The following is a 21770-nucleotide window of genomic DNA, read 5'->3' as shown; positions in this document are numbered from 1 at the left end:
TGTGCGCCGTCGGGGCAGGGGCCTCCAAAACCTGGTCGACTGGGAAGAGTACGGCCCAGAGGAGCATTCCTGGGTTCCCCGCTCCTTCACCCTGGACCCTTCCCTCATCCAGGACCATCGGGACCATCCGGACAAGGCTGGAGGATCGCCTGGAGGCTCCCATTGGGGGGTGGGGGTACTGTCATGGACCCGTCTGGCCATCCCCCATCTTGCTATCATCTCCTTGAAATCCCCTCGTCTGATTTCCAGTTGTTCCCAGTTCTATTAATTACAGCACACCTGCTTTCCATTGGTGAATGCAGGATAAGAACCCGAGTGTCATAGCAATGGGCTGCCAGTTCTTTGGTCAATTCTAGTGTGTATAAACCTTGTTTCCTGATCCCTTAGGACTGTCAGTTCTAAGCTCCGCACCACTCCCTGGATAATCTACGTAAACCTTGTCTCCGTGTAAAGACTCTCCTGGATACCTGCTCCACGTTCACAACTGTGCTAGTGCCTCATGACCCCGTCTCCATGCCTGTGTCCTGCACTTGGGTTCGTCCCCAGCCACGTCCTCGCAACAGTGTGTGTGTCAGAGAGTGTGGGACTGTGAGAGTGTCAGAGAGTGTGGGATTGTGTGAGAGTGTCAGAGAGTGTGGGACTGTGTGAGAGTGTCAGAGAGTGTGGGATTGTGTGTGAGTGTCAGAGAGTGTGGGATTGTGAGAGTGTCAGAGAGTGTGGGATTGTGTGTGAGTGTCAGAGAGTGTGGGATTGTGTGTGAGTGTCAGAGAGTGTGGGATTGTGTGAGAGTGTCAGAGAGTGTGGGACTGTGTGAGAGTGTCAGAGAGTGTGGGATTGTGTGTGAGTGTCAGAGAGTGTGGGACTGTGAGAGTGTCAGAGAGTGTGGGATTGTGTGTGAGTGTCAGAGAGTGTGGGATTGTGTGTGAGTGTCAGAGAGTGTGGGACTGTGTGGGAGTGTCAGAGAGTGTGGGACTGTGTGAGAGTGTCAGAGAGTGTGGGATTGTGTGTGAGTGTCAGAGAGTGTGGGATTGTGTGTGAGTGTCAGAGTGTGGGATTATGTTTGTCAGAGTGTGGGATTATGTTTGAGTGTGGCTCTGTGTAATTACTGTTGTTTTGGCAATCACACAACTACAGTATTGACCTCAGTGTTAGGCAATGGCAGAACTCTCTCCAACATTACAGTTTCACAGCAACAACTCTACTTCTTATGCAGTGATTATATTCACTGACATACTAGTGTTCTATAGCAATCATTCATGAACCCCCAAAATTACACTTTAACTGTGTGGATCCACTGGTGATTTACCCAGTGCTATAGTCTCAGAGCTCTATGTATTGATATCGTGTACACTCAATGGCTACTTTATAAGTTACTTCCTGTACCTAATAAAGTGGCCACTTAGTGTATGCTCATGTTCATCTGCTGCTGTAGCCCATCCACATCAAGATTCAATGTGTTGTACATTCAGAGATGCTCTGCTGCACACAAATGTTTTAATCTGTGGTTATTTGAGTTACTGTTGCCTTCCTGTCAGTTTGAAATAGTCTGGCCATTCTTCTTTGACTTCTCTCATTAACAAGGCATTTTTCCCACAGAACTGCAACTCACTGGATGCTTTTTGTTTCTCACATCATTCTCCTTAAACTCCAAAGACTGCTGTGTGTGAAAATCTCAGGAGATCAGCAATTTCTGAGATACTCGAATCACATCTAGCACCAACAATCATTCTATGGTCAGAGTCACTTAGATCACATTTCTTTCATCCTGATGTTTGGTCTGAACAACAACTGAACCTCTTAACCATGTCTGCATGCTTTAACACACTTGAGTTGCTGCTACATGATTAGCTGATTAGATTCTGCTTTAATGAGCAGGTGTACCTAATAAAGGGGCCACAACGTGTATTTGTTATGCAATAAGTGTTGTACTGACCATCCAGTGATTTTGTTTCATCACTGAGATGTACCTACAGTATGAGTAATGACTCAGTTTTTTACAGAGTAACAGAACTGTACCTTACCAGTACTAAGTACCCCAGTGTTTTATATTTACAGTCCTGCAGCTGCTAGTGCTATCCTTTTCTCTATCAAACCTACCTTGTTTAATTCCGTGTCTTGGTACTCTACATTACACAATTTGGGTTTATTGGAAATGACTGTGGGGGTGTATTAATGATTACTTGTTCCCCTGGTATTCAATAGTTGTTGTTTAAATATCACAGTATTGTAAGTACAAACCAACATGTTAGGGCAACAGGCAAACATTTTTCCAATTGTGTTTTGCAATGCTCTAACTGGAATATCAGGGTGTGCTGAAATAATTGTGCTTATATGAGCCTGCTGTAGGTTTCACTTAGGGACTGAATAGAGGGTGCAGTTTCATTGGATAGGAACATTGATATCACTGGCACAGCCAAGACATTTGTGGAGTCTAAAAATGCAAACACGAGGAAATCTGCAGATGCTGGAAATTTAAGCAACACACACAAACTGCTGGTGGAACGCAGCAGGCCAGGCAGCATCTATAGGAAGAAGTACAGTCGACGTTTCGGGCTGAGACCCTGCGTCAGGTACATTTGTAGAGTCATCAGGCCAATTTACTGTTAGAAAGCAGAAGTTGCTAGTTTGCAATGACAGTAGTGAACATTCATTATCTTATACTAACAGGCTCCAATTTAGTACTGTCTTTCTTCATCCCCCTTCCCTTTTTGGCCTATGTCCACAGACGGCGGTGGAGGCCAAGTCTTTGGATATACGTAATTAAAGTGGAGGTTGGTAGGTTCTTGATTGGTCAGGGTATCAAAGGTTACAGGGAGAATGGAGTTGAGAGGGATAATAAATCAGCCTTGATGGAATGACAAAGCAGACTTGATGGGCCAAATGCCCTAATGCTCCTATGTTTTATGGTCTGAAAAAACGGTACCTTCTCTACATTTACCTGGCAATTTATTTAAAGATTTCTATTGGGTAATTTCTTAAGATTTTTTTTCCCCTTTCTGGAGTAATGAATTCAGACCTGTTCAATCTGTCTGGATTTATGATCTCTGATTCCAGTATTACTGCCATGATTTTTTTTCTTAATGCTTCCATATTTTATAATTTGGGATTATAAGTATTCCCAAAGTAAGATCTAAACAAAGTTCAGTACAACATTAGTATGACCATTTTCTCAGATCCTTTCACTCCTTTCCTATCTGATTCTTTTTTTCTCCGGCCATTTGCCTTTTTAATCTGTCACCTCCCAGCTTCTTACTTCAAAATGCTCCCTCACTCACCTGGCATCACCTATCACCTTCTAGTTTGTACTCCATCCCCTCTCCCCACCTTCTTATTCTGGCTTCTTCCCTCTTTCTTTCCAGCCCTGATGAAGGATGTCAGCCCAAAACATCAACTGTTTATTCATTTCCATAGATGCTGCCTGACTTGCTGAGTTCCTTCAACATTTTGTGTGTGTTGCTTTGGATTTCCAGCATCTGCAGAATCTCTTGAGATTAGTATGACCTTCCTACTTTTTAATTCAGTTCACTTACAAGTAAACCCCAATGCTTCATTTGTTTTTATTTAAATATGGCTTTATTAATTTCCAATTCTACTTCTAGTTGCTTGTATTTTTGTTCAGCCAGATTTCCTCTGCTGAACTTAACTACTGGCGCTTCCCTATTCTACCTCATCAGATGCAACACCTCAGACCATAGAATAGTATGTTACAGGACCAGGACCACTCAGCACACAATGTCTCTGCCAGCCTTGATGCCAATTGTTACTAATCTTACCTGACTGCAGTGAGCCATGATCTATTGTCATGGAATTATCCATTGCATTTTGCAAGTTTTTTTTGTTCTTTTTATATTTCTATTTTCAGAATGAAAGTTCAACTTTGATGTCATCTGCAACTTGAGGAATAGTACAGCTAATTGCAGAGTCCGAAGTGTTTATATATTGTGAACATGGTGAATGCATTTTATCAGTCTGAATGGCTGCTGTGTTGCATTCTGTTTGGCTCCTGTCTTCACATACTATGACCTAGTCATTCTACAATGTAGTATCTTAATCAAAGACTTCTTGAAATTAGAAGTGATAAATATAATGTAAATGAAGACTTAATTTCAATGCAGTCAGAACAAATTGGCAACTTAAAAAATCTCATAACTATTTTAAGTTTCCTGTGAATAATACAACTAAATAGTTTGTCATTGAATCATTTGTATTTGTTTGTTCTAATGTGCACACCTTCAAGAAAATGAATCTCAAGGTAGTCTTTGTTGACATATGTGTACTTCGAGAATAAATTTACTTTGAACTTTGGACTTTTGATGAACTTGACTTCTTAGCTATTATCATGAATTTCAGAATAAGGTTTTGCTCTGGTTTGCAACCAAGTGATAACTTTCTTGAACTAGAAATTTGAGATGAAAGTTCACAAAGTGTAGAATTCATTTTGGTATCAGTCCGGGTTCCAGCTTCCCTTTATTCATACACCCCAAGACTCCCTGATGGCTTGCAATGGCATCAACAGATACAATGGAAGATGGAGCATTTCTACGGATCATGAAGGGGCAGTAGGAAATTTTGCTCTTTGAAGGTGGTTTCAGTTGTTCAATACCACAGGGAAATAGTACATCGTGATTTTATTTGATTTGTTATTTTAACAGTGATCAGTGGTAAAAGCAGGATTTATCACTCACCTCCACCTGCCTTGACACAGTATCAGTGAGCAGCTTTTTGAAAAGTTATAACTTTTATGTTTAATATACCTCATACTGTGCTGTTTTAGGATATGGACATTGCTGAGAATGTCAGCGTTTTTTTTGTATGGTTCTAAATATCATTGAGAAAGATAGTAGTGAGTATGTGGTGAGAATACTCCCACTTTGCTGTAAGGTAGGGAGTTCCAGCATGTACACTTTGCAACAATAAAGGCATGATGATACATACTCAGTGGCCATTCTATGAGGTAACACCTGAGCACCTGATTTTTGCAAGTACTTAATTAGCCAATCATGTGGCAGCAACTCAGTGCATTAAAAGCATGCAGACCTGTTCAAGAGGTTCAGTTGTTGTTCAGACCAAACATCAGAATGGGGAAGAAATGTGATCCAAGTGACTTTAACTGTGGAACTGCAGGGTTGTTTGAGTTTCTTAAACTCCAACTCTTAGAACCTGCTGATCTCCTGGGATTTTCACACATAACAGTCTCTAGAGTTAACAGAGAATGGTGAAAAAAAACATCCAGTGAGCGTCAGTCTGTGGGCAAAAATATGTTGTTAATGAGGGAGGTCAGAGGAGAATAGCCAGACTGGATCAAGCTGACAGGAAGGTGACAGTAATTCAAACAACCACGCATTACAACAGTGGTGTGCAGAAGAGCATCTTGAATGTACAACATGGTGAACCTTGAAGTGGATGGGCTACAGCAGCAGCAGAGTATGAACATACACTCAGTGGCCACTTTATTAGGTGCAGGAGGTATCGAATAAAGTATCCCCTGTGTGTAACTCCAATTCAGAATGGTGGGCAATTTGGAGAACTTGCAGGTGCTGGTGTTCCCATCCACCTGTAGACATTGAGATCCTTGGTGGTGAAAATTATGTGTTCTGGAGTTGTCAGAGTGATCTGTGCTGAATGAACACTGCCTCAGTGAATGTGGGGATAAATGTTTAAGGTATGGATGACATAACAATAAGATCATAAGACATAGGAGCAGAATTAGGTCATTGGGCTCATTGGGTCTGCTCCACCATTTCATCATGGCTGATCCAATTTCCTTACAACGCCATCCTCCTGCCTTGTCCCCATAACCTTTCATGCCCTGACTAATCCAGAATCTATCAACCATTGCCATAAATACACCCAGTGACCTGGCCTCCACAACTGTCTGGGATAAATTCAACACCTTCTGGCTAAAGAAATTCTCCTCCAAGTACCCCGAAACCACACCTTTTTTTTGACTCCAACATCTTCCTAACCACTAACATTGGACTAACTGGCATATAATATCTCCCTTCTTGGAGTGGAGTATCATTTGCAATTTTCCATTCCTCCAAAATCATGCCAGAATCTATTGATTTTTGAAAGATCATTACTAATGCTTCCTCTTTTGCTACCTCTTTTAGAACCATTAGGTCTAAGTGACTTATCTACCTTCAGACCTTTTAGTTTCCCAAGCACCGTCTCCCAAGTAATAACAACTGCACTCACTTCTGCCCATGATGCTCTCAAACTTTTGACATACTGCTAGTATCTTCCATAGCGAAGATTGATTGAAACTGCATCTTCAGTTTGCCCGCCATTTCCTTGTCTCCCGTTACAATCTCTCCAGTGTCATTTCCAGTGGTCCAATATCTACTCTCACCTCTCTTTTACTCTTTATATATCTTTTAAAAACTTTTGATATCATTTTTGTTATTATTGGCTAGCTTACTTTCATATTTCATCTTTACTCCCATAATGTTTTTTTATAGTTGCCTTCTGTCAGTTCTTCTAAAATTTCCCAGTCCTCTCACTTCCCACTAATTTTTGCTCTATTATATGCCCTCTCTTTTGCTTTTATGTTGGCTTTGACTTCCCTTGTCAGCCACAGTTGTGTCATCCTGCCTTTAGAATACTTCCTCATCTTTGGGATGTATCTATCCCATTGCTCCCAGAAATTCCCAGATGTCATTTGAGCTCAGGCTAATTTGTCCTGGATAGTTAAACTTCATGTGTATTGTTAAAATTGCACTTATCCAGACAAGGGAAAAGTATCCCATCACACTCCTGATTTGTGCCAAGCAGATTATGGAAAAGCTTTGGGATGTCAGGAAGTAAGTCACTCATTGCTGTATGCCTAGCCTTTGACTTGCCCTTGGCAGATATGATTCCATGAATTGGAGAGTTTTCCCCTTGATGGAGCATTGACTTTTGATTTACCATGACTTCTTGACAGCATGCGAGGTCAAGAGGATTCAGTCTCACCTTACCCCTGGGATTCAGCTCTTTGATCCACATTTGCATCCAGGTCCCATGAGGTCTTGAGCACAGTTGTTTTAAGGGGAACACAAACTGGGGATTGATGAACAGATTATTAGTAAATAAGTACTGTGTGGTAGCTTTCTGTAGCTTGATTGGATAGTGATCAGCTTTTGATTTGTCCTGCTTTTTAACGACAGAACATATCCAGGCAATTTTTCACATTGCCAAACTGATGTCAGTGTTGTAACTGTATTTGAACAGCTTGTTTAGAGGTTAGAGGTGCATTAAGTTAGAGTTTGATGGGAAGGGTTTGCCCAGTTTTATTTTTCACATGAAGGACAGGTATGGAATTAAACTAATGTGTTATTTTAAGAATGGAGTACGAAACTGAAAGATGATAATTTTTTTCCCCGGAAATGTTTCTAATTGGGACACAATGAATAGTTTGCACTTTTTAAAATCACCTGTGTACAAGACCCCAAGACACTTACTCGAGCACATTCTGACATAAATTGACACAGTTACAGATCAGGCTGAGTGACCCAATGAGTCAGGTTTTATGGAGGAGAGGTTTAAAAAGGTTAAGAGAAGGAATTGCAAAGCCTTCGATGTACATAGCTGAAAGCAGAGTTGGCAATGGACATGTTTAGGGAAGTAAATTTAGGACAGATGGGTGGGGGGAATGTTTTCCCCAGAGACACAGTTAGACAGATTTTTGCACCATAGGGGAATTGAGGGTTATGTGGAATGGTAATGTTCGGTGGACAGATCAGCCATGTTCCTATTGAATAGCAAAGCAGGCTCAATGGGCCAGATGGCCTATACCTGCTCCTAGTTTGTAAGTTTTTATGTTGTAGAAAGGAGTGGATAAACAAGACGAGGGAGTTGATGAAAAACAACATCAACAGGTTGTCACCTTGAGAAGATGACGGTGTTGTGAATGCCTTGGAGGAATTTGAAGTATGAATTGGAACTTGCAAATGAAAGCACTTGGGGTCCAGGAGTCACTGTAGGTCAGTGATTGGAAGAGTAATAATCATGTTGAAGTTGATGTAAGGTAGGACTTGGATACAAGAAGTTTGCGAGACATTAAGCTGATTCAAAGTACAATAATGGCAGGTTATTCAAGGTAAGTTGAAGAAGTCTAACTGTGAAAAGAAGAGGTTGTTAATTGTGCTTTTAATGGAATGGGGAAAGTCTGGGGAAGGTAGTGAATGAACAACTTGCATTTTAGTAATAAAACACCAAAGACATTTCTCTTGAGCAAGCTCATACAGTAAATAAAAACTAGAAACTGGGGTAGAGGTTACAGAGCATCTCAAATGAGGGAGAGAGAGAGAGAGAGAGGAGAAGAACGCAAGAGAGGAAATTCCAAACCTTGGTACTGAGACCATGGCTACTAATGGTGGCGGGAAGGAAGGAGGGTGGATGAACAAGAGACTGGAGGTGGAAGAATGCAGAGATGTCAGCAGGCTGTATAGAACTAAAGAATCCACATTGAAACATAGGGATTGGAGACTTAAAGGGATTTGAAAAAAGAATAACAATTTTAAGATGAAGGTGTTCAATGACCAGAAACCAATACAGAGGATGAAGCAACACACACAAAATGCTGGTGGAACGCAGCAGGTCAGGCAGCATCTATAGGGAGAAGCGCTATCAACGTTTCAGGCCGAGACCCTTCGTACAGGATGCAGTTAAATTTACAGGTAGAGTACAACTAGAGACTAATTAGGATGAGAATGGTGAGAGAAAGAAGATGGAGTCTCAATTTACCAAAATCAAGGATAAATACTTCAGTGTAGGCAGGCTGAGACTTAGGTGTGATCAGCAGTTTATAGAGCTGGAAGTTGACGTCCAATGGCCAGAAGCCTAAAGCCTGCAGATCTCTGCAAGTCTGCTGGGGAAGTCAAAGGCCCAGTGCCTGCAAATGCATGAGTCCGCTGGAGGCTGAAGTCGGCCTACCCTGAGGTTAGAGGACTGTGTATGTGCGTGGGTGGGAGGGAGGGACAGGGCTTGTCTTGCTAGTGTTGCTTTGTCGATTGGTATGTTCTGTTTTGTTGTATCCTATGTTGTTTTGCCCAGCATGGTGGGTGGTGGGCATATGTGGCGACTCTTGCGAGCTGCCCCCACCTCATCCTTGGGTGTGTTAGTTATTAATGCGAACAATGCATTTCACTGTACAGTGTGTTTCGATAAATAAATGAATCTGAATCTGATCATCGAGATGGAGAAGGCATGGGGCAAAAAGCTCACACAAATAGGACACTTCCGTTGCAAGTAGACTGGCTCTGGACCACTGGTCAGTCAGCACTTTGGGGGATGACATGTTCAGCTGTTTTAAGTCAAGAAAGAAGAAGGAATTGTGACCTATTAACAGAATCAAAAAGACATGTTGCAAGAACCATGATGATGATCATTTCAGGCCCATAATAGGGATAGAGATCTAAATGGCAAGGTTAAAATGAGAAGTTGCAAAAAGATCATAATGCATTGGGAAGTATAAAACATTAGACAACCTGATGAGGTCTGGAAGCCAAAAGCTGGCAAATAGTCTTCATGACAGAGAAAGATCATGAGTAGATGTTTGGAAGGCATGGCTACTGATAACAGATCTTGTAAGGGAGGGTGAACAGTACTTGCTTTCAGAGTCAAGTGGGAACATGAATAAGAATTTGAATGGTAAGTAATTTGGAAGTAAGTCTGATGGATATGGTATTTTGTTGTGTAATTTGAATAATTCTTTCTTGTCTCAAGGTTAAACCCCATGGAATTTAATGAAGAGCTGTAAAGGTCTGAAATGGACAGCAGTGAGGGAAACGCCTATTAATGGCTGGCCAGGACACAAGGTAATATTTGCATCTGAATGCTTTTATTGGATCGGGATGAGGAAATGTGGGAGTCTAGAACCAGGAAAGACGCTGGGGAAAATGTACCTGATGACAAAAATAGCTTTCCCAAATCTTTATACCGTGCATCTGAAAACATGTGTTATGCATCAATAGTTTGGTCACTGCTTCATAGCCGCATTTGCTTGTGTCTGCAAAGCAGTATAACTGTGCAGCAATAACTACTCCAAAATCCAAGGGTTTCAAACATCTAATAATGTTGAAGCTTTTCAACTGGCAGAGTTCTTCCAACCAGCTTGTCCACTCATAAGCAACTGATGTTGGTATAGTGTCATCCCAGCCAAGCCCTTTCTTACATCGGTTTTGTAGGATCTTCTTAGCAGATAGCAAAACCAGACTGAGATCGTGATCTTAAACTTTGAAGTATCAGACTGAATGCACCATTGCACACCTCTCCACCGAAGGAATATCTTGATCCAAATCCAAATCCTTCATGTCTTTTGCTCTTTGCTCTTCTGGTATCCGAACACTACGTCTGTTGCTTATCCACTTTGTGAGTCAAAAGCCAACTCTAGCACAAATGGAAGAAGGTGTTGATATACACTGCTTCTTCCTCGGAGGACACTTACACAAGACAGTCATCAACATAGAAGCAATGCAAAACCTTATTCTCCATATCACAGCTGAACTGTTTTTCATTGTCTTCCATGCATTTCCTAAGAGCAAAGTTGGCACAGCTTGATGATGAAGTTGCTCCAAAGAGATGTGCCACCATTCTGATATCTACCATATCTTGGCTGAGGTCACCTTTAGACCACGTAAGAAATCTCAGTAGATCTGCATCTTCTGCTAGTACTTTAACCTGATGGAATATTGATTTAATATCTGCCACGGTCACCACTGGTTCTTTTCTGAATCTGGTTACAATTGCAATCAGTGAGCGAGTAATATCTGGTCCCTGTAAAAGCTGAACATTGTGATATTCCCTAAAAAGTTGCTCCACGATCAAACACAACACAATTTTCCTTTTCTGGGGTGATAAACATCATGATGTGGAATATATCAGACTTTCCCATCACTGAGTTCCAGATCCTCTGCTGGCAGTCTTTCAGCATAACCTTTGGAGATGACATCCTTCATGAAAGCTGTGTAGTCAGTGTGAAATGACAAATCCTTCTTAAACCTCTTTCAGAATTAGAGCATGCTGTTCAGTAATCTTGCTATTATTTAGCATGTTAACTTCTTTCTTTCTCAAAGGTAAGAAAATCTGGTAGTGACCTTATGCCAGTTTTGCAGAATTCGTAACCAGTTTCATGAACTTGTGATCTTCTTTTGACAAACTAGGTTGTTCATCCTGCGTTCAGAAAAGTCTGTCTTAAACTGCTGCTGCCAAAGGTCATCCAAGTTGAAAACTCAGATCCTGTTAACTGTCAGCTCGGCTGTGCAGTTTCTTCCATCACAAAGGTCTCCTATCAGTGGTCCATTCACAGTCCCAGCCAAAATTGTTCTAATTGTGTAGGTTCCATCATTAACACTGCAAATCATAGAGTCATAGAAAAATACGGCACAGAAACAGGCCCTTTGGCCTGCCTAGTCTGCCCAAACTATTTAAACTGTCTACTCCCATCAACGTGAGTCCATTTATTACTCAAATATATATACATTATGCAACCTTGAGATTTGTCTCCTTCTAGGCAGACATGAAACAAAGAAACCCAAAAGGACCCAGATTAAAAAAAGACCATCGAACACCCAATGTACAGAGAGAGAAAGCACACCATGCAGACAGTAACCACAAGCAAATAGCATTTTGAATTGAAGTCTGCAAGGACAGTCCTATAGTTCAGCGCAGAGTTGAGTCATGGAACAGTGATCTGACCCAGCCTGTCCCTTGACTCGGGCCCCAACACCCTGACCTTTTCAATCAGCCCGACGCTTAAATTGGTGTCCGAACATCGAGTTCCATTGCTGCTTATACGCTCTGGGGCCTGAACCCTACTGCTTTGATTTGGCCTGTACCTAAACTTTCCAATTGGGCCTAGTGCTTAAATCAACGTCCAGAATTGGGTTCAATCATCTTAAGTCTCCATCCAAATATTAAGTTTAGTCAAAGGTGCCCAGACCTTGCTGCCTTGATTCCACCTTCAGCATGGCCCTTAAATTGATTGAACCTCAGGTCTTCGTTGTTCTCAGCGATGGGCCCACTGCATCAATTTGCCTCAGTTCCACCACATCGAATTGCCTCCAAGTCCAAAGGGAAGTTACAGCCTATTATTTGTGATGATTGTTTGCCAGAAAAAGTGTGATTAATAAAGTATTTAGTTGTTTTCGTTGTTTCGTAAGCAACCAGCCAGAAGTTACTGAGGTTCAGCAGCGCCATCTTAAACCAATTTTGGTGTCATCCATAAATTTGCTGATCCAGTTCGCCACATTATCATCCAGATTATTGATATAGATGACAAACAACAATAGACCCAGCACCGATCCCTGTGGCACTTCACTAGTCACAGGCCTCCAGTCTGAGAGGCAGCCATCTACCACCACTCTCTGGCTTCTCCCACAAAGTCAATGTCTAATCCAATTTACTACCTTATTTTGAATTCCAAGCAACTGAAACTTTTTGATCAACCTCCCATTCGGGACCTTGTCAAATTGTTTGCAGAAGTACATGTTGATAACATCCACTGCCTTGCCTTCATCAGCTTTCTTGGTAACTTCCTCGAAAAACTCTGTAAGATTGGTTAGACACAATGTACCATGCACAATGTCATGCTGACTATCCCTAATTAGTCCATGTCCATCCAAACACTCATATATCCGGTCTCTTTGAATACCTTTCAATAACGTTCCCACTACTGATGCCTGGCTACCAACCTGTAATTTCCTGGTTTATTTTTAGAGACTTTCTTAAACAGCAGAACAATGTTAGTTATCCTCCAATCCTCCGGTACCTCACCTGTCACTAAGGATGATTTAAGTACCTCTGCTAAGCCCTTGCATTTCTGTTCTTGCCTCCTGTATGGTCAAGTGAACACCTTGTCATGGCCTGTGGATTTCTCCACGCTAATTTGCCTCAAGACTGTAAACATCTCCTCCTCTGTAATCAGTATAGGGTCCATGGCCTCACTGCTGCCTTACCTCACTTCTATAGACTCTATATTCATCTCCCGAGTAAATACAAATGCAAAATTCCATTGAAAACCTCCCCCATCTGTTTTGGCTCCACACATAGATTACCATTCTGATCTTCTGGAGGACAAGTTTTGTCCCTTGCAATCCTTTTGAATCACTTGCAATGGCTCCAATGCTTTAGGAATATTTGTCCCTATCAGCAGCTCAATCTCTGGCGAATGGACATGTTTCAGGTGAGACCGTCCCTGGAAATCCCTCTATTGTGGAATGTTCTATTTGTGGACAGGTGTACTATACTGTGTATAGATGTTAGGTAGTTCACAATAGTTTTCACTGTCTAATCCAGCCACTTCCAATCATGAAACAATGTAGCTATTCATGATCTTCTCTTGACCCATAGTGGGTAAGAGAATGTGGGTCCTTTTTCCTGCGAGATTGAGCTTGTTCATGAGGACCACTGTGCTTCCTTGATCTAGGAAAGCATAAGTAACCACTATCTTGTTACCCTTCTTAGACTTCACTTGTACTAGAACTATGGGAAGTTTGTAGTCATGATTACCAGCCCCTGTAAGGCCATTAGATACCAGGGCTCTACTCACTACTGTGTCTGATTACTTTACAGCTTGTTTTGATTTCGTCAGAGTGAATATGAAGTATGCTGGGATGCTTACCACTGCATACAGTGCATAAAAGCTGCTTCCTGCAATTCTTGCTGATGTGTCCTGTACACAAACAGCCAAAGCAGACACTATTTTCTTTTAGTAAGGCAACCTTCTCACTTTGAACCCTTATTTACAGCTGAGGGCACAAATTCAGTCTATTTTCACCCTTGCAGAACAGACTATCCTTTTTGGCTGACGGGACTATTTCCCTTCCTTTTGTTCCAGGTTCAGTTTTAGCTTTACTTCTCACAGTGGCCTCAGCAGTGGTTAAGCTGCTTCCTTTAGCCACAGAATGAAGTTGTGACTTAGTTTTGTTCACACCTTTGCTTATTGCTGGTGATGCAGCATCTGGTATATCCCTAAACACTGGGTCTGCAGCAATCTTTACTTGCCTTTCTATAAAATCAATGTCAGAGAAAGGGTTGTGCCTTTCTTGCAGTTTACAGACCATTTTTCTCCATTTATTCCTAAGTAGGGCAATTACTTTATGACAAACTACATATTAGCAGGCATGCCCAGTTCAGACATGTACTGCGCTTCTTCCATGGCATTGCAACAGCCTCTAAGAAAAGCTCTGCAGTCTTGAAGAGCTTTCACATCTTCAGACTTGATAGACATCCAAGAAAGAACCTTTTGCATGTAGGCGGATGCAATTTTCTGTTCATTTACAAAATGTTCTTATAGTAAAGTCTTAGCTTTTAGATACCATTTCTTAGAATCAACAAGCTGGCAACTTCTGACAAGTTCTCTAGGGCAACCTCAAGTGTACCGTTCAAGGAAGTAGAGGCAGTCACAATAGCTGTTAGCCTTGCCTTCAACGCTGCTTTCAAAAGCCCTCATAAATGCATGATACAGCAATGGATTTCCATCGAAGATTTGAATCTCTCTTTTAGGCGAAGATGAAATGTGTTACTGTTGTATCAATAAGGTTGTTAATTCATTTGGCTTCCTTATAATATCAATAGTATTATTTTGACCCCGACCATCTAAAACAAGAGTGTTTCCATGCTGTAATGTCACCTTGAGGACTTTGAGCTGTTGGACGTGATGTTGGCTCAGAATGCCTCATTAGTGCAGGATGAAAGTAAACACCCTGAACTACCTCTTGGGAGTATTGATCATGTTTCATAGACACATGATGATTGAATAAATCAGCATTCACATTGGGTGTTTATTGCTTTTCTTTATGCCTTTTCAATATAGAACTCACACCATAAGACTGTCCTGCTGGAGTACTTGTAGTACTTGCCACACTTGAAGCCCTTAGCCTATTAACTTTAGCCATTTGTGCAGCAATTTCTTCCTCTAACTTAAGCTGTTTCTTTCTTTTCTGTAGATACACTTCTTGCTCTTCCATCTGCTCCACTTGCTTTCCAGAGCATGTTGGTCCTTGAATAATTATTGACATGTGATTAATGCAGCTAGATCAGCCTCCATTTTAATGCATGCAAAGGAGGTAGTAGATACAGAAAATGTTCTTCTTGCAACAGAGCTTCGAGTGCTGACATTAGACACACTGTCATTCAGTTTCACGTCATCTTGTGGGTCACCTGCTCTATGCATAGTCAAAACATGCCTTGGAATTTGGGAAATATTGTGTGATGGAAGGTGAGACACATATTCACTTGATGCAGCAACGTGATCTTCAATATAACATACTTGGGTCACCATTGTTTCATATCCTTTACGAATGCAATGCAATAGCAATCAATGTTTGAAAAATATTGTTTTTTTTTGTTTGGCCTTGAGATTAGCAACCACAGAGATTAGTCAAATCCTCAAGGCAAGATTGCACTTGCAAGGCATTTTCTTTAATTTTCATAAGATCATTAATTGATGGTATTAAATCATAATTTTGTTCACATTTGTTTCATACTCTTTTTGAAGACTTTTGAGTGGATTATCCTTAGCTTTAGCCTTAATTTCTCTTTTGCAAGCCCTAACTGTAGGGTTGCTGATGCCAATTCCATGCTTTGATACACTCATGATATTTTCTCTCATTACACAACTTGCAATTAATTCTTTGTTCGCCTGCAGCACTGGTGTTATTCGATTGAGTAAATGTAGTGAACAAACTGCCCACATGTACACTGCACTTAAACCAGACCGAACGAACAACCTTCAATTCAAACGTCAACAACTGGAATATTTCAGCACTTTAATAAATCAAAGTGATGATCCCTTAGGCAATCACCACACAGTCAAGCAATGGTCCCGTGTGGATGGGCAGTGCTGACCATTCAAAACTGTTCGAACCACAAATACACAACATGAATCGCAAATAATCCTACTAGAAGCTGCTTGAGTTTCCGATGTGTTCTTCTCAGTGTTGCAATTCCCATTTTGCCAGTGGGTCCAAGGCAGTCCTTTGCCATAGACTGGTGTTCGTTTGGTATAACAAAATATAGCGGTTATTTGAAAACAAACCAAAACCATTGGAGGACTATGCAAGGTAATCAACACTGTATGGCCCATTTTCAAATAACAAATTTCCAAATCATAAAAGGTACATCCAGTCCTTTATTACAAAACCAGCAACACAAATGATCTTGTAGTGGTAAAAGAACTAACTCAACTAAATTAGTGATATAACTGAGTGATACTAAGCATAATTAGCATTCCAATAATGTTCCAATTAGCATTCTATATGCATTTAAGAGGTCTAATAACGTTCCAATTAACAGTTAACACAAAAAAATCATTCCCTGTGGCTTACACGAGGAAATCTACAGATGCTGGAAATTCAAGCAACACACACAAAATGCTGGTGGAACGCAGCAGGCCAGGCAGCATCTATAGGGAGAAGCACTGTCGACGTTTCAGGCCGAGACCCTTCATCAGGACGAAGGCTGCCTGGCCTGCTACGTTCCACCAGAATTCCCTGTGGCTTACTCACTCTCACTAGACTAAACTTAGCAACTAACAAAACGAGAGTACACAACTATACTCATTTGCTTCTACCACAGCCCAACCCACATGACAGATTACCATAATAAACGCACCACAAACTATAATACAGACAGAAACTAGATACATGGATAGAAAATAGACACAGGGCACCTGCACTGTCAATACATCTTCCTTTATGTTCACCAACCTTAGACTTTGTGTCAATCTTCAACATGGCATCAGGTTCAAACCTTAGATATTGAATCATTTAATATTCATTCCCCTGTCTCATCTTCCCCCAATTTCATCGATAACTTAGCTCCTGGAACCAGTTCCTAAGTACCTTAATCACCAGTTAGTTTTCCGTACTCAGAGGAAGGCTAGTCTTTTAAACCACTCCTTGATTTTTTAAGTTACTGTTCCAAAAAATCCTGCAAAGAACAGGAACTAGCATCTCTCTTGTACTTATGGTACTTAAAGCCTTTCACTGAGGTTCCTCTTACTTCATTTCTAGTAACAAATGAAAAGTGCTGGGAACACTCAGGAAACAGGCAGCATTTGTGGAAAGAGAAACAAAGTTAGTGTTTCAACTCGGAGAATCTCCATCACTTATTTGTTTTTATTTTTATTTGGAGATATGGCGCAGAATAAGTTCTTCCAGCCCTTTGAGCTATGTTGCTAGCACCTCCCAACAGCCCTGATTTAACCCTAATCTAATCTCAGGACTATTTATAATGACCAATTAACCTACCTGGTACATTGTTGGACTGTGGGAGGAACCTGGAGCACCTGGTTTTTTACCTCCACGTTCCACAGGAACGATGTACAGAGACTCCTGGCAGACACTGGGATTGAATTCCAAACTCTGACAACACCCCCCCCCCCCCCCCCCACTGTAATAGTGTCATGCTAACCGCTACACTACCACAGTGCTCCCTAACTGGGATAACACAAGTCAGCATCCAACTCTGGGGTGAATGTACATAACACAGTATTTTGCTCATCTGCAATCTTTTACCATTTAATTATTCCTCTGATAATGAATTCCTCTTAGCGGAGTTCATAACTCAGACTTCCTACATTTACCATTTACCAGTGTTCATTCAGTCACTCAACCTGCCCAACCTAGTTGTGTGTTCAAGTCCATTCGAGGAGTTAAACATAACCTCTGGTGATGTTCTGTTTATTAGGGGAGTTGTGCACTTCTTGAGGAGCCATCTTACATATAATTCATTATACTAATTCTTGGTCTGTATCCTTAGTTGAATATAGAGAGCTTTCAGCAATGTTTCAGAGAATAGCAGGGAAGCTCTTCCCATACCCCAAATCACTTCTCTGTATCACAATCACTTTCACAAAAAATAATGAATCTTGTTGCTGCTTGTCTGAGCTCCTGTTAGCGTATTAGCTGTCACATTGTGACCAGAACATCAGAGACTACACTTTTGAATTAAATCATTGGGTAAAAGGTTGCAAACTATGCTGTTGGATAAATTCCAAGTAACTTCTAGACCAGGCTGTCACAAGACAGAGGAGCAGGAAGAGGGTTAGGAGGGGGAGATAAAAAACATCACTCCTTCCAGCAAAGGAACTGGGATGAGTATTGTCTGATTACAGACAGGATCCCTATCAAAGCTGGTTTAAACTACCAGTTAGAGGTTGTTGCAGTGTGATAGACTTGGAAGTGTATCACACAACAACAAGTCATGTGCTGGCTCTCATCTCATCGGGTTGATACAAATAAAATAAACCAGGAGGAAAGAAGGGAACAAAGATACAGAGACAATATACACAGAGGGAAGATTTCTTAATAAAAATGTGGTTTAGCTTTTAAAGATGTTTTAGCATGTTTTTTTCTGTTTAATGTTGTACAGCCTGAAAGAGCAAGAGAATCCTCCGGAGCGGGGCATTCTACATATCTGGAGAGGGTATGGTAGCTCTGAAATCCCGGAGTTGCTGCCTGGTTTTGGCGGAAAGGTTGTGTTACAGGCTGCCCTGGGAACAGAACACGGACTATTCCTGACCGAAGGTGAGTGGGCCAAGCAGAGTGACTCAACATGCAAAGCAGGAGGTTGTAAGACTGCCGCAGGGTGGGAGTGTGTGGTGGGCAGCGATAGTACCTTTGCAAGGGGATAAGCTGGCAAATGTGAACCAGACATGCCGAACTTCCATCGACGTCGTTGCTGGCCTACAAGATGCAATGGACAGGGCAGTGCAATTGTAATGTGATGTGACAAGATAACGTGTGATGATTAGCATGTCGTCTCTTGCCAGAATTCACTATATCTGTCACCACCCTTTCTGAGTACAGGCACAGACCTTTCAGAAATGAGTTAAGGAAACAGCCTCACTTACAAAGAGAAATGGAAATCCAGAGCTCCCTCCCTAAACGTTTTATGGTTCATTGAATTTGAAAGCATTTCTTTTTGATTTTTGGTGGATAGGGATTTCAAAGGAATTGAATCAAAAGCTGAAGCTGACTTACAGATGATTGAATAGTGAAGTTGCAGTCCTACTCCAATATTCCAGTTTTCCACCTATTCCACAGCCTCTCTAGACAAATAACAACTGTTGTTCCTGTTAAGCTGCAATTCCTCTTCTCAGTAACATTAACTGAATCTATATCCAGTTGTGCCTCTTGACCACCTTCTAACCCCTCTACTGCTTGCATGCCTCTAAGTCCTGGATGAGACAAGATTCCAGTGGTTACACACAAAGGAACCAAAATCATTGTCTTATGTCCCCGCTTGAGTCATTCAACCCTCAACATTGATCCCATTGCTCACTGGAAGACTGACACAAATGGTGGTTGAAAGAGGGCGGTAAAAGGTAGTTAATTCTAAATGATTTTTGAAGATGCAGATAATGGGAGATGAATGAGGAGATTGGAAAAATAGAAGGCAATGTTGGAACGGTGAGATACATTCCTAAGCCTCTCAAGATCTTCTTAAGATCAACCTCTCCAACTGAGTTGATGGTTACCTGCCCAATATAACAGGGTGGGTCTTCCCAGTGCCACTAAATAAAGCTTTGGATGCAGCACAATGCTTCAGCTTGCAGAGCTGTTGCCTCACAACGTACAACAACCCAGATTCAAACCCGACCTCTGGATATCTCTGTGTGGAGTTCGTGCATTCTCCCTGTAACTGTGTGTGGGTTTCCTCCAGTGCTTCGGTTTCCTTCCACAGCCCGAAGATCTATGGGTCAGGAGATTCGTTAGTCGCTGTAAATTGCTCCGAGCAATTCCTATTCATTCCTGGATGTGCAGGAATGATGATGTGGGATTAGTATAAAAGGATGCTGATGGTCAGCGTGGAAGTTGTGATCAGAAGTTTCTGTTTTTGTATTGTGTGACACTGAGAATATTACAGCCGCTAAAAATCGAAACACCGCTGAACTGGAAGATCATTGTCTTGAAATATTAACTGAGTTTCTTTCTCCACAGAAGCAGGGCAACCTGCTGAACATATCGAGCATTTTCTGTTCTTTTAGTAATATGTTTAGGAATCACCTCCCTGTTCAAGGATGGCAGAACTCTTCTACAAGTGACAACTGATGCTTGGCCAGATGTTCATTTAAAATCTGATATTGCTAGATATCTGTAATCCAAAAGGTATTAAAGATGAGAGGCCCAGTGTCAGTCATAATGACAGCAAACAACAGAATATGTTCAAGAGATTTGGTGATTGATATTTGTTTTGATTTTCAAGCTATAGTTTTTATTTCTAGTCTTGGTTATTCCAATATAATTCAAGCCAGACTCCCAAATGGCATGTTTGACCATTTGACCATTTTAATCTCTTCCAAATCTCTATATCCAAACTCAGTTTGACTCTTGCTGATCAATAACTCTGTACTCACTGAACTACATGGGGTCAAAAAGTACAAAACTGCTGGTTAAGCAACAACTGACACGTAAATTCAGTATTTGCATTCTTCAGTGCTCATGGTCCTAACTACCCCCACCAAACCCTATGACTCTTATATAGTAAAGCTCTGTTTTAAAATCTTATCCAGTGGAATAGTATATTTTTCAGTGAACCTGGAAGTTGAGTTAGTGCCACTATGTGTCACAGGCTGATCCACTGGGACTTCTGAATATAGAAACATAGAAAACCTACAGCACAATATAGGCCCTTTGGCCCACAAAGTTGTGCTGAACATGTCCTTACCTTAGAACTACCTAGGCTTACCCATAGCCCTGTATTTTTCTAAGCTCCATGTACCTATCCAGGAGTCTCTTAAAAGACTCTATCGTTTCCGCCTCCACCACCGTCACTGGCAGCCCATTCCACGCACTCACCACTCTCTCTGTAAAAAAAACTTACCCCTGACATCTCCTCTGTACCTACTTCTAAGCACCTTAAAACTATGCCCTCTCATGCTAGCCATTTTAGCCCTGGAAAAAAGCCTCATGGTCAATGCCTCTCATTATCTTGTACACTTCTATCAGGTCACCTCTCATCCTTCGTTGCTCCAAGGAGAAAAGGCCAAGTTCACTCAAACTGTTCTCATGAGGCATGCTCCCTAATCCAGGCAACATCCTTGTAAATCTCCTCTGCACCCTTTCTATGGTTTCCACATCCTTCCTGCAGCGAGGTGACCAGAACTGAGCTCAGTACTCCAAGTGGGGTCTGACCAGAGTCCTATATAGCTGCAACGTTACCTCTCGGCTCTTAAACTCAATTCCATGGTTGATGAAGGCCAATGCACCATATGCCTTTCTGACCACAGAGTCAACCTGCATAGCAGCTTTGAGTGTCTTATGGACTAGGACCCCAAGATCCCTCTGATCCTCAACACTGCCAAGAGTATTACTATTAATGCTATATTCTGCTATCCTATTTGACCTACCAAAATGAACCACCTCACACTTATCTGGGTTGAACTCCATCTGCCACTTCTCAGCCCAGTTTTGCATCCTATCAATGTCCTGCTGTAACCTCTGACAGCCCTCCACACTATCCACAACACCCCCAACCTTTCTGTCATCAGCAAATTTACTAACCCATCCCTTTTCTTCTTGACTAGATTTACAACAGCCTTTGTACACCGCAGTTCCTGTACCCTACCATCCTTTCGCTGTCTCATTGGAATGTACCTATGCAGAATCCCATATAGAATGTACCTATATATATCCCCTGAAAATTTGCCACATTTCTTCTGTACGTTTCCCTGAGAACATCTGTTTCCAATTTATGCTTCCAAGTTCCTGCCTGATAGCTTCATATTTCTCCTTATTCCAATTAAGTGTTTCCCTAACTTGTCTGTTCCTATCTCTCTCCAA

The 21770-nt window shown here is 41.5% G+C and overlaps 1 protein-coding gene across 6 annotated transcripts in view; it reads left to right on the top strand.

Moving 5' to 3' along the window:
* als2b (alsin Rho guanine nucleotide exchange factor ALS2 b) overlaps positions 1-21770 on the top strand; it is a 146128-nt gene that overhangs the window by 9908 nt on the left and 114450 nt on the right. For all 6 annotated transcript variants that reach the window (XM_073046720.1, XM_073046715.1, XM_073046719.1 and 3 more), the window contains exons 2-3: positions 9709-9800; positions 18358-18512. In XM_073046720.1, the coding sequence (XP_072902821.1) occupies positions 9781-9800; positions 18358-18512 (175 nt within the window). In that variant the 5' untranslated portion in view covers positions 9709-9780. The remainder of the gene's footprint in view (positions 1-9708; positions 9801-18357; positions 18513-21770) is intronic.

Source organism: Hemitrygon akajei, chromosome 5 (assembly GCF_048418815.1).
Source record: "Hemitrygon akajei chromosome 5, sHemAka1.3, whole genome shotgun sequence".
NCBI lineage: Eukaryota > Metazoa > Chordata > Chondrichthyes > Myliobatiformes > Dasyatidae > Hemitrygon > Hemitrygon akajei.
This window is presented reverse-complemented; position numbering and strand designations above follow the sequence as displayed.